The sequence below is a fragment of the Camarhynchus parvulus genome, chromosome 17 (assembly GCF_901933205.1).
Source record: "Camarhynchus parvulus chromosome 17, STF_HiC, whole genome shotgun sequence".
Lineage (NCBI taxonomy): Eukaryota > Metazoa > Chordata > Aves > Passeriformes > Thraupidae > Camarhynchus > Camarhynchus parvulus.
The window spans coordinates 5,748,402-5,761,966 of NC_044587.1; the positions used below are offsets into that span (position 1 = coordinate 5,748,402).

Genomic DNA, 13,565 nt, shown 5'->3' on the forward strand with positions numbered 1-13,565 from the left:
TAATTGCTTTTCTGTTTGTATTTGTTGCTTCTAATAGATTTTTTGCATTCTGTCCTGTTACACTTGAATTTTGCTGGTTTTTCCTAACAAACTGATAAGAGATTTTAAAAAGAGGCTTAGGGACTTGATTTTAGCAGTGACATGACTTCAGATTAGCTTTGAACCAGACTGGGCCTCTTAGCCACAGTGGCCATTGGCACCTGTTGCTGTGCAAGTGGAGGGGTGTGACATGGGAACCCTGGTCCCTGTCTCAAATCCCCTGTAAGGAATGGCAGTGGCCCCTGCAGGTAAGAAAGTTGTCCTTTGTTACTAACAATATGGTTTCCTTTGCAGAACACCCCACTTTTCAGTTTAGCTAAACAGTTCACTTGTTCCCCTTCTAGAGTAATAGGGGTACTGATGTATTTTTAGTGGGATTGGTCTTTTGCTTGTCAGTGCTATTTTGGGACCTTCTCCAAATTCTGAGACCAACTAAAAGTCATTTTTTATTTTTTGTCCCTTTTTCTTTTAATTTTTTCCATGTATGCTCAAACTGGCCTGCCAGGACAAGGACAAAGTAAGTCTGACCCCCTCTGCCTGTGTTGCCTCCTGGGGCTCTCACCAGATATTTCTCTCATTTTTTTTCTCCTTTTGTCACAATTTCCTGAGAGGCATTTGCTTCTTCTCCCTCTTTGTACCCTCTGTTGGATTCCTGCTGTCTGTTTCTGTTCTTGGTTTGAGTTTTCCTTTTTTCTTTTTATTCCTCCCTTTTTGTATGACTTCTGAATCTTGGTGCAAGCTTCTTTTTGGGTTTTTTTTTACCCTCACTTTTTTTTAAGTTGTCCTGTTTGACATCCACTTCCTTTACTTTGTTTCACACTGAGACCTTGCATTCCTTCATTATGTAAGATCTTCTCAGCAAAAGCTCAAATGAACAAAAGAATTTGCCCTTTCTCATATATTTTGTTCCCCAAAACAAAAGAGAAGCCATTTCCTACATGGCAAATTGTTCAGACTAGGGCTGTTTAAAACAAAGATGTTTCATTATACAATCATGGGGCTTTTTTTTAAATAAACATTGAGGAAGGCAGTTCTTTCATGCTTCAATACTTTGAAATTGATCCCAAATGGAGGGGCCTTGGAGCTTGTTTATTCTGTAAGGTAAAACCTGGACTTTGATGTTTGACAGCAAGCAGTGTACTTCAGGCAGACAGGAGGAGATTCATCTGCTTGGTGTGAAAGAAAAGATAATTATAACTTATGATGCAGGAGTTGCAGTTGAAGTGATAGGAAGTTTTCTACTTTATTCCATCTACTTGTGGTCAGCCTGAGAGGAGCAGTTGTTTCACTTCTCTGTATCTCTTTTCTCATTTGTATAATGAGAACAAAGATGCAGCATGGCAGAGAGCCTGTGAGACTTAATTTATGGTGAATGATTCTTGGTTTTAACTGACTCTGGTCATGGAAAACCCAGATCAAATGAAGAACCTTTCAGGAAGCTGTAAACATTAAAAAGTAATAATACAGCTTTGAGATGCACCAGAGCCATGACCTCTGAACATGTGTCAGGAGTCCCTGTTGCCTTTCACCTTTTCTTAATGACTTTCTATTAAGAGAGCAGCTTTATTGCTAAGACTTCTCAGATCTGAGCTGGAGAGGTCTGTAGAAACTGAGTTGTGCATTGACAATCACAACTCAAGATGTAAGTTTAAATAAATTTTATTTATTGCATGCGCTTCCTGCCTGTTCCCTTTTACTCTTCTCTCAGCTCTCATGAGAAGCCAATTTTATGTTACATTTGAAGAACCAATATGTTTCTCCTTTTTTTCTGCAGGCCAGTGAAGCAGAGGAGAATGGAGGAGATAGTTTCATGCACTCCATGGATCCTCAGCTGGAGAGACAAGTGGAAACGATCAGGAACCTGGTGGATTCCTACATGGCAATTGTCAACAAAACCATCAGAGACCTCATGCCGAAGACAATCATGCACCTCATGATAAACAATGTACTTATCTCGCTGTGGTCAATGGAGGTGGGAGAGGCAGGAAGGAGAAAAATAGGGAGGGAGGAAAAAATGAAGAAAAACAGAAGGCAGCTTGGAAGGAAGAGGTGGGGACAGAATAGAGTGTTTTGGGGGAGATGGTGAAAACTGATTCCCTCTCTCTGCTCACTTACAGACCAAGGACTTCATCCATTCAGAGCTGCTGGCAAACCTGTACTCCTGCGGGGACCAGAACACGCTGATGGAGGAGTCGGCGGAGCAGGCGCAGCGCCGCGACGAAATGCTGCGCATGTACCACGCGCTGAAGGAGGCCCTCAACATCATCGGGGACATCAACACCAGCACCATCAGCACCCCCATGCCCCCACCGGTGGACGACTCCTGGCTGCAGGTGCAGAGCGTACCGTCCGGACGCAGGTACCAGAGGCTCAGGGGGAGAGCCCCCAGAGCTGCCTGACGCCTCTTCAGAGCCTTGCTGGGGCCTCCCACTGACACAGGGAGTCCTCCTCTTCTTCCTGTGGATGAAGAGTCCTGGGTGTTTCTGCTGGCAGGCTCCTATGACATCTTTACAGAGATTTTCTGCTTGGGTTGGATGGGGTTGATGTAGCTTTGAAAGCAGCCTGGTGTGGTTCTTGAAAGCCAAAGGGTGGTGTGTAAAGTGATGTGAAGCTAGAGAGAAACTAGGCTGAGTGGTGCCTGTGGTGACATCCCAGAGCTGTTGCTGCAGTTGAATGCCTTTGTTTGTTTGGCAGGTCCCCCACATCCAGCCCCACGCCGCAGAGGAGAGCTCCTGCAGTGCCCCCCGCCAGGCCTGGGTCTCGTGGACCAGCTCCTGGGCCACCTCCTGCTGGTGGGTCCACGCTGGGTGGTGCCCCCCCTGTGCCCTCCAGGCCAGGTGCCTCTCCTGATCCCTTCGGGCCCCCACCTCAGGTTCCTTCTCGGCCTAATCGTGCTCCTCCTGGTGTTCCCAGGTAAGTCCTGAAACGCTGCTCCGTGCAGGTGGATGATGTTCTGGTTTTGGGTTGGAGCCTTGGCAGCACTTGGCCTGCCTGGGCCATAGGAGGAGAATGGAGTGCATGGTGTGGGTAGAGCCTTTGGATATTTGGATTGAATCCAGAGGCAGGAGCATCGTTGTCCTCTGAGATTCCATTGTATGGATGAGGCAATGCCAAGGAAGCTCTCAGAAACAGAGGGGCAGCTGTTTCTCTCTACAAGCCTCTATAAAGAATATGGGAGAAAACCTTGAACCCAAGGTTTACAGCAATTGTACCAATGCCTGTAGTCACCAGATAAATCACAGGACTGGGGTGAGATTCCCCTCTGTGTAGGGCTCCCCAAAGTCTGAAGTTGCCCCTTTTCTCTTGGCCCAGAGTTCTTCATGGTGAGTTGGAAGACCTTCAGAGCTGTTGTTCAGTTGCTTTCTGGCTAGGAGAGTATCACAGGATCACTGGCAGGGAAATGAATTCTTAGGCAGTTTTGTTGCTTGTGTAATCAACTTCAGCATTTTCCAGTCTAGAGAGTTCAAATCACACAGCTTTGCCTTCCCATTAGGAAACTCATTTCCTTTCCTTTTCAGTCACTTCAGACACACTTGAACATAGTAATAAGGGATTATCCTGGTGCAGCTGAGTACATGTTCCTGAACAGGACTTGGGAAGCAGTCTGGAACCAGGAATGCTTTTATGTTGGGTACTTAGTTTCCCTTGAGGAAGAGTAGGTAATTGCAGTGTAAAGAACAAGCACAACCAGAAGCTCCCCAGTGACATGACAGAGGGAATGCTTCCCTTGTGGAAAACACCTCTCCAGTGGGTGCTGGTGGCACAGGTCTGAAACTTTGCCATTTTCTGTGGAAACACCAAGCCTGTCCATGGTTGGGGATGGTGTGTGGCAGAGTGGGTTCAATATTCCTCCTGCAATAATGCCCAGCTCATGTTTGGTGTTGCCTGTTTGGAGGGAAGTGTTCTCTGCCAGGCTGCAGCCGGCCCAGAGGTGGATGAGTCCAGACAGCTTTATAGACCAGTTTCTGACTCTGGTGTATGCAAATGGTTTTACTTTCTTGGTGCCTTTGCCCCAGTCCTTCCTATGCACCTTGATGCAGCTCCCACAGTAACTTGTCCTCACATACCTCAGTGTTGCCCTGGAGGCTGTGGAGGCACCTATGGATGTCAGCATGCTTCTACTGTGTATTTTGGCTCCTGCTTCTTGTGACCCTGCCTTTCCATATACTGTTACTTTGTGGTTTTGTTTTCAGTATACTTCGCTTCTTTATGTCTCCATTTTCCTCCTTTCACTCGGTTTCATTTCTTCACTCATGAAAAATATTCTATATACCTGGCCATGGTGATAGGATTCCCCAAATGGGCTGAAATGAATTGGCCTTTTTTAAAAGAAACCTGTCATAGCTTATCTTAATGGCTTTTCTGCCTTTTGCATGAGTACAAGGGCTTAGGGAAAGGTAGGAAAACAGCACTGGAGCAGAGGAGGAAAGAGTTTCATGCTTAACTGAGCAGCCCCTTGGTTTAGGAGAGATGGTAGGTTGGATTGCATGCTACTGACTGCCCTGATCTGGAGTTGAGAATGTAATTCCAGAAGCTGTGAAGTGTGATGCTCATTCTCTGATCCCCCTCTCTGATTCTTCCAGTTGTTCATAGACTCCTCCGGATCCTGATACCAGCTTGTCATTTGAGTTCACTGATGAATGGAGAATTTCCAATGACAAGGGACTCTTTCTCTTCCTCTCCTGTATATAGAATAAGAATGTTCCCTGCTAGCACTTGGACTCGGGTCCTTCTGCCATGGGTGAACGAATGCCATCTCCATTGTTGCTTTTTTAATACCCATTTTTCCCCTGCTAACTGGGCTGTGCAGTGTGTGAGAGAGGAACAAAGCTCTTGTGTTCAGCACAGGTGGGCTTTGGTGGAGGAGTTGGTCGTGTGGAGTGATCTCAAATGGGTGGTGGTGGCTGGGTGTACTTTGTGTGCTCATTGATGCTTGTGGAGATGTTTGGTAGTTTGTACCTCTGGTTTGAGCATTTGATTTTATGAATGATGAACTTACACAAGTGTCATGCTCCTCTTTTTTCATAAACATAAATGTATAAACACATTTTCACATGTAATCACCACATGGTACATTTTTTTGCACAGAAAGATTTTCCTGCATATAATTAAGGACACTTAAGGCTTACCATTCTGCTTCTGTGCTTAGCATTTATTCACTTTACTGTGGAAATCCATATAGACAAATATAGCTCCAATTTTGGGAGCTGACAGTTACAAACCATCCAAGATCCTATCCATGTGCAGTGGACTGCATTTAGGATTTGACCTGGGAAAGAAATCTGTGAAGGTATTCCCTCACATATTTAGGGTCTAGTTTAAAATAGTTTGATAGAACCTGTAGGTAGAAGAGCTTGAAGGAGAATTAAGAAAATTTCAGTGTGAATGACTCAACCATTGGAAAAACGTATTGAAGGCATAAATGTGTTGTCCATTCTTTGGTATCACAAGGGCATGGGTCTGGGGTTACCTCCTGGCAGGGATGGTTCTCACTGGCTGCTGTCCTGGTCAGTACAATGGGGGCACATCACTGGAACTCCCAAAGGGTTCCTGGGCACACAGTTTCAAGGGACAAATTATCTCCCTAGTGATTTAGTGGCCAGTGTCCATTCCCATGGCCAGGGGTTGGAACTAGATGATCTTTAAAGTCTCTTCCAACCCAAACCATTCTATGATAAGGTCTCACAGCTCTATGACCTGAATTATTCAGGAGGTCAGAGTAGCTGATTTAACGATTTATGACCTTCAGAAAAACGTTCACCTGCTTTGTGCCATTTGAGGTAGTGCTCAGGACTACATGTTATGTCCCTCTTTCCTGAGCTCTTTCTTAAACATTTAATTTGGTCAGAAGATAGGAGTCCTATCTTCTATCAGAGAGAGACAAGCCCAGCTGCTGTGCCCAGCTGGTGGGTGCTGAAACCTGGCTATGACACTGGTGAATGTGAGCAGCTTGGGTGAGTGAGCAACAGCCAGTAGGTGTGTGGACAGATGGATGGGGTTTGATGCACCCCTGTGCACAACAGGGTCTGGATGTGTGCAGAGATGAGGCCATGAGTGTTTTCTGGGTGTTTGCAGTCCCCCTGCTCATGCTGTGCTTGGAGGGGGATGTGTGACTGTCTGTGCCAGCGCCTGTGTATCTGTTCCACCTTCCTGACAGTCTGTGTGGCCTCTGCCTTGAACTGTCTGAACTGCCATGTTGATTTCATGTTGTCTTTCAGAATCACTATCAGTGACCCCTGAGGACTGGCAGCCACGGTAGGTTCTGCACTCTCACTGTGATGCATGAGTCACTGTGTCCCCATCCTCCAGCTCTGCTCTGCAGCTCTCCTCTGCTGCCCAGTTCTTGTGTTAGTAACAGAGTCCCTTGTCTGATGAACCACCTCTGCCAGGATCTCATAAAGGGAGGAGTCTTGAACAGAAAAACTGGCTGATCAGAGCCAGAGCAGCTGCTTGAGCTGCAGGAGCTGGGAAAGCTTCAGTACCTGATTTGAGGTCTGGAGGATCCTTTCTCTGCTTCTAAATAGAGAAGGTGGGATGGGGGAATGAGCTCTGACAGCAAGGTCTAAACTCTGTGTCTTTCATTTGGCTTATATCCACACTGACTGTAAGATCAGCTGAATAAACTCTGCTTTGATTTGGTCTGTCAGCTCTGTTAGGATCCACACAGAGACTTGGGGAGCTGATAGTTCAGACTCCTCTTCTTATATTCTAATGTCTGGCTGGAGAAGTGCTCCCATCCTCACTGTATCCCTAGTGCTCATGGAAGTCAAGAGGAGTTTGGGTCATTAATATCAGGACTTCCATGTCTGAGTGCAGGGTAACTCTGACATTGAATGTTCCCTTTTATCCTTGTGTCCCACCATCAGATAGATGTGAACTCCCTTTGTTTGTTCTCCCCTTGACCCTTTACCTTTTGGGTTACTCTCCTGCTTCCATTCAAACTGCCTTCTCTCCTCTGCAGGAGGAAGGGTGTAGTGATCTGTGTCCCTCAAACACTCTGCCCTGAGCTCCTGTCCTCTCAGCCCATTTCCCTCTCCTCTCTCTCCCTGCATTTTGCAGCATTGTAGTGGTTCAGTGATGTAGCAGGGTGTGGGTTTGTGCTGTGTGCTGCTCATCCTCTTAATGTCAGTGGGGGTGTGAAGAGGGACATTAGCAAATTCTCCTGAGTCCTTTTCTTGGGAACCTCCAGCCCTTATTAACAAAGAGGTACAGAGGGCAAAACAGGGCAGGTGTGGATTTTCTGGGCCCCTCCTCCCTTTCTCTGTGGATGTTGTTTCATGACAGAGGAGTGGAGAAGCAGCAGCTCCTGCAGATTCCCTTGCTGCTGATTGTGGCAGAGAGATCTGGGGGCGAGGAACATGTGCTGAAATCCTATTTTAATAGGAATAGCGAAGTTCAAGCCCCTGTTCTGGGGCAGGGGGGTCTCAGCCAGCCCCCATCTTGCAGTAGATGGTGTCTGTTACTGCTGCACAGAACTGCAGGTAGAGCTGAGAGGTGCCACATTGCAGTGATTGCTCACGATTGACATCTTTGAGGACGTCATCAGCAACCCTCCTCATTGCTGACACACTGCAGAGGTGTTGGAGCAATCAGCAGTTTCCTCCCATATTCTGCCTACTGCAGACATCCCTGGCAGCCCTGGAAACATGCATCCTGGGTGAACAGCCTTGGGAAGGACCCTTACTGTTGTCTGTACCCCATTCTGGGACTCGCTGTTATGGGGCATTCTGGTTTTAATCTGGCATAAAGAGCACCAAGGAAATAAAAATAAAAAAAATTTAAAAACCCAACCAAACAAAACAACAACAACAACAAAAAACCCACAAAAGCAAACAAACAAACAAACAAACAAACAACCAAGAAAAAAAAACCCAACCACTAAATGGTCCAAAAAATTATACCCAAAACCTTTTGCAGTCCAAGGGAATAAACATGATCCTTTCCCACCTCTGTTAGGTCCTTATCAACAGAGCTCCCTATTTCAACAGAAATAGTTCAACAGAACTCCCTATTAGCCCAGTGGTTCTTAGATAGGATTAGCTCAGTGTTCTCTCTGGGTATGGCCTGAAAGACTGACTTCAAAGGATGTGACAGTCACTGGAACTCATCTCCCTGGGCTCCTGCTAGGGCTCAGGTCTTCCTTCTTATGTACTGGAGACAGCCACAGGCTTCCCTGTGAGCAAAACTTTGTTCCTTGTCCTGACAGGGAAAAGTGACTTTTCAGTGATATAAAAAGCAATGTAGTCTGACTGAAGCAGCATTTTGGGGGTAGATGTTGCCTGAGAGACCTCTCTGCCCCTTTTAGTGCTGGTAAACAGTTTTCAGCCTTTTCTAACCTTACCAGGCAGATTCTGCAAGCATCTCCAGAAAACCTCAACAGAAATAGCCTACAAGTCTAAAAACTAGCCCCACACCTTAAAATGCTTTGAATGCTGAGAGAAATAAGTGCAAAAATCAATCATAGTACATTACAAAAAGCAGCCCATCTACCAGTGAATTACTTGTGCTCCTTTCAGCCCTATTTATCCCGCTAGGGTCAAGTGGCCACTCCTGCCAGAACACTTGACATACTCTGGTGGCTTCAAGCACCTTTTTCATGTGAACCCTTAGAGGCTTTTAGCACAACCTGTGCAAACTCCTGAAATGCAAACAGTCCTTTCACCTTCTCAAAAAATGCCTTCTAATATGATGATGCAATAGCATCTCTGTAAATGTCGAGCTGAAGTTCTGTAAGGTTTAAATTCAGGTGCTGTTGCTGTTCCAGTGACAGTAGAAGCCACCAAAGGGTTGGTGTGGCTGCATTTACCCCGTGAGCCCTTTAGAGATCATGACATGTGGGAACTGTGCATTTAGCTCTGAGGCTTAATAAATCTGGAGCAGTAAGTTCTGCTGAGGTTTAATAAACAGGACTGGAGAGTTGCTCTGGTTTATTTGCTAAATGAGGGAACTTGCCCTGATTTATAGGAGTGTAACTCCTCTAGTGCCAGTGTGATTATAGATTACTGGTACAAATATCCTCATTTCTAGCAGCAAGTTGATTCTCTGTAATCTAAATCTTGTCAGTGTGGAATTATTGAGGCATTAATTATGTGGCACCTGGTGATCAGTGTATGATCAGTGCAAGGGCTTCCCCTCCATTTGGTCTACATGCTGTTGGCTTTGCTCTTTGCATTTCAGGCAGTTTGGACCTTAAAATTACCCTGGCTTGGTACTGAACAATTCATTTATCTTAATGAAACATCAGCAAAATGCAGTTGAGGTCGCAGACACTGCAGGGAGCATACTTTAAAGGAAAAACTCAGATTGGACTCAGTTTTACAGAACACATTTTTATTTATAGCCTTCTTACAGCCTGTAGTCTGAGACTGAAGTGGTATTTCAGATAATGATCTGAGAGCCATATCAGGAGTGTTGTCTTGTATGTTTTTGTTGTGGCTTTTTTTTCCCCCAGTCCCTTACAGGAAGGAGATTCTAGAACACTTATTCCCTGCAGAGGGCAAACACTTAAGTGCCACCCATTATGTAGCTAAAGTATCAGCAAAAGAGTTGGAACAGAATGGAGAAGAAGTAGCCAAAGCTCCTTTTATTGAAGTAGAAGCTGCATTTACTCTGTGCCAGAACTGGACGACTGAAAGCTGTAAGCCTGCCCCTGACATCCAAGATCAGTCTCATGTCAGAATAGGGCATCTCAGGCTTGCAGGGGTAGAAGGTGCTCCTCCAAACCAGCCAAGAGCCTCTGGCAGCAGCGCGTCTCAGAGGACCCATCCATGCTGTGTGACTGTCATGTGCTTGATACAGGAGCTCACTGTTGTCCGTGCTTCTCCACTCATCCCAGAGCCAGGGCACTTACTGGCAGTAAATCTCTGCACTTCCAAATTTCAGAGGGAAGCAAAACTGGCAGTCCAGGGGATTGCTCTGCTGGTGATCTGTGCTGTGCAGAAAGGCCAGTGCGAGGCCGAGTAGAAGCCTGTGAGTCTCCTTTGTGGAGCTGCACTCTGGGGGTTTGTGCCTCAGGTTGGATTCTTTTGCTGGCTCAGGCAAAGTGGAGAAGCATGTGTGGTTGTGACTGCAATTGCTGTGCTAACCACAGTGTGTGTTCTCTTGTTTTTGTTTCCTGCTTTTTCACAGCAGAAGGGGCCCCGCCTCACCTACTCGACCTACCATAATCCGACCGGCTGAACCGTCCCTCTTAGATTTATAACTTGAGGCTGTAGACAGCTGGCGACGAGTGCCGTGCTGGTGGCTTCCCCATTCCACCCTCCCTTCCACAGCCACAGTCACTCCTCTCATCCATCCCACAGCCCTGCCTCCCACCACCCCTCCCTGGTGTGTGTAAAACTCTAGCCTAGTGATTGAGCTCTTTGTCTTGGCTCGTGCGTCCTGTATTGCTTTGTGAGCATAGAGTAGCCTTCATTCAGTGGCATGGATCCCTGAAGTACACAGGCTCCTTGGAGAGATCAGCCACAGGGACGTCTTTAGGTCCAAGTGGTGGCTGTCCGTCCAGTAATTCCATCTGCCTAGTCTAGCCTGGATAAGTGTCCTGCCTGCACCAGTTAGCTGTAGCACCCAGGACTGAGCTGTAGCTGTTTTCTTTCCTTGTAGTTTTAAGAGAAAAGCGTGGCTTAGCAAAAATATGCTGTCAAAACACATGACACCCATTAGGAACAGATTAAATGTCCTGTGTATTAGCTTGACTTCTAAGGTGCAAAAATTTCATGTTGGGAACAGTGCAATCAACTTTGTATGAAAGTGAGGCAGGGAGATGAGTGAAGGGGGGAATGAATGGATCAGCGCAGTCCTGCCCGAGTGAAGTCCGAGATAGCACACACACCTCAGCGTGCAGGGAGCTCACAGAGCTGCTCACCCTGGCTCCTGGAGCCGGGCCATTCCTGCTGGGGGCACGCTGGCTCCTGCCAGCACTTGTCTTGCATCACCATTTTTGGCTGACTTTCCTGAACCCAGCAGGGCGAGGGGAATAGACACGCTGCTCCCCCCTTGCAAACGGACAGCCAAATGTTTCAGGGAGTTTGCTGTGTGGTGTTTTGTTGAAAATATTTCTGCTTTGAACTAAGCACATCTTTCAGTGTTTTTGGGGTACTGTGGTGACTTCTTCCGTAGCCTTTTCTTGCATGTGGATGGTACGTGTTTGGGGAAACTTGTAACCATTGTTGATCACAACTCATCTTAAGGTTTGGTTTTTACTTTTCATGCTACGTGTATTTAAAAAAAAAAAAAAAACAAACTGAAAAACTTGAGAATTAAAAAATATATCAACCCTGTACATCTCGGATGTCATGTCTCTACCAGAGCTAAATGAACCACCTGTGTTGCAGGCTGTCCTCCAGGCCTGATTGCTGTTGAAGTTCTCTTGTTTCAGTGCTATTACTCTAAAATTTCTCTTGTGGATCCTCTATTGTTCTGATGCCAGTTCCTTTCTGTATTTTAACTATTGTTTTACTACTTCTCCCCCTTCTCCTTCCCTTTCCCTTTTCCTTTTTCTTTGTTTCTCTTGTCTTTAACCTCCAGCCGGCCGGGTAAGGCCAGTCCCGCCCGCCCGGAGAGCCCAAAACCACCATTTGACATGTAGGCCTGCTCCCTCTGAGACTCTTTGCCTGCCTCTTAGCTGTTCTGTCCTGGAATGGTCTGACTCCAATCTCACACAGGGCTTGTTTTGTTTGTAATTTGTGACACACACATATCAGATGTGATTGTAGTGAAACTGTTTTTGGGGTTGTTTTTTTTTTTTTTTTTTTCCTTCCCAGCTGCTTAAAGGAGTTAAACAAGTATATTGTAGTAATGAGAAACATATCTTTACTGTTATAAATATCTATAAATATATATATAAGATGAAAAATCTATATATGTCCAGGTGTTAAAAGCCATTTGTGCTTCCATGTGAATTTTAGGAAAAACTTAAGTAGGAAAAGAATATCTATATACATATATATATACACACACATCCAAAAAGTTAACCAAATCCCAATGTTGAGTTTTTGAGCTGATTGTTAAATTCTCTGCTGTGTGCAGTTGGGTTATTGTATTACCCCAGACTTGTGGGTGAACTGTCTCAGTGCTGGTAGTAGCTGTGATGCAGTTTGTGATCTACCTGTCACTCTTGTTTATTGGATGAAATAAACTCATTTCTGTATAATGAAGGTCTCCATGACTAGAATAAAACCATCTCTCTTTCTCTTGCTTTTTCTCTGGGTGGTTTTCAAGCTGTGTTTGATTGTAACCTGATCTTTTCATCCCACAGAGTTAACAAGCTGTGCATGCAATCAGGGGCTGTCACTGATAGGGAAGGTGGAGCAGATCTGCATCAGCACTGAATGTCCAGGAGCTGCAGTAGAATGAAACAGCTTGTCAGGTGCAGAAAGGTAAATCCCTTTGCAGAAGGAATTGTGTGGAGGTGCTTCAGAGATGGGGCACACAGAAGGTGGGAGTTTGCACACAAATTGCTTCTTAAAAGGGATTTTTGCCTGTAATGCTTGTGGAGCACAAGAAGTGGACGTTGAGTAAAGGTGAGGTCCAGGAATCACTCCTGAGAGGGGTCAGGGTAAAAAACAAATCTGAAGCCAGAAATTATATGAGATGCTAGCCAAGAGCCACCTCTCAGGCTTGTCAGCAGTCTGTACAGAAAACATTCATGGAAGCTCAGTGAAAACAGCATCACTGTCAGGGCAGGTGCTTTCAATAAAGAATTTATTCTTCTCTTTTTCTGGCCAAATTTCAAGGTGATCTATGCAAAAGAAATACCTCTAGTCAGTGCCCCTCTGAATAAGTTTATTCAGAAAGCAAATTTGTAACAGGGTTAAGTCACCTCTGCAACAGACCTTCACTGGTCTTGTCTCCTTCACAGTTCTAGAGTAAACACCCAATAACTATTTATTCCTTTTACAGTAATACTCTGTCTGAAATGACAGCCCTTCCCCTTTTAGGTATGATACAGATTTATGAATAGCCTGAGCAGCTGTAAACACTGAACAGGCTTAGTCTCTCTTCAAGGAATATACACCAATTTACACAGATACAGAATGTACACACCCCATGCTCTGGGGAGCCCAGTCACTTGTGCTGAGGAGAGACTGACAGCACTTGTGCCATTTAAATGAAAGTTCAAAAAGCAGCTTCCCCTGGGGCCTCACAGGGCAGCACTGATGGTTCACACAGCACAATCTCTGCTGTTGAACAGACACAAATCTGTGTCTGGGTTCCTGTGCTTCCATCTCAGCAGGTAACAGGGTGGCAGCTGATGCTGCTTCAGGCAGCAGCCCAAACTCCTGTGTTTAATTACACAGCTCCAATGATCAGGTCCCTTTAACCTCCCCTGTGGTTTCCCTCCAAATTCCACTCTTGCCACCACCCATCCTAAGAACAGGCAGTTCTTGCCTGAAGGCAGAGTCAGTTGCAGGATATCCACATGCAGTTCACTTCCACACCCAGATTTGTTTTGCTGCTGTTTCAGGGAGTGCTCTCCTCCCTCCATGTTCTATTTTCTCCCTAGAATCAGGGCTATGGCTTCAAGG

General features: G+C 45.7%; 1 protein-coding gene across 6 annotated transcripts in view; it reads left to right on the top strand.

The window, feature by feature from the left end:
- DNM1 (dynamin 1) overlaps window positions 1–12,190 on the top strand; it is a 65,393-nt gene extending 53,203 nt beyond the window's left edge. For 3 of the 6 annotated variants that reach the window (XM_030961766.1, XM_030961769.1, XM_030961772.1), the window contains 5 exons: window positions 545–556; window positions 1,814–1,984; window positions 2,157–2,398; window positions 2,734–2,952; window positions 10,168–12,190. In XM_030961766.1, coding sequence (XP_030817626.1) covers window positions 545–556; window positions 1,814–1,984; window positions 2,157–2,398; window positions 2,734–2,952; window positions 10,168–10,240 — 717 coding nt within the window. In that variant the 3' untranslated portion in view covers window positions 10,241–12,190. Of the gene's footprint in view, window positions 1–544; window positions 557–1,813; window positions 1,985–2,156; window positions 2,399–2,733; window positions 2,953–6,257; window positions 6,295–10,167 lie in introns of all 6 variants that reach the window. The other 3 variants (XM_030961770.1, XM_030961771.1, XM_030961767.1) reach the window with 3 other exon arrangements.
- The last annotated feature ends 1,375 nt before the right edge of the window (window positions 12,191–13,565 follow it).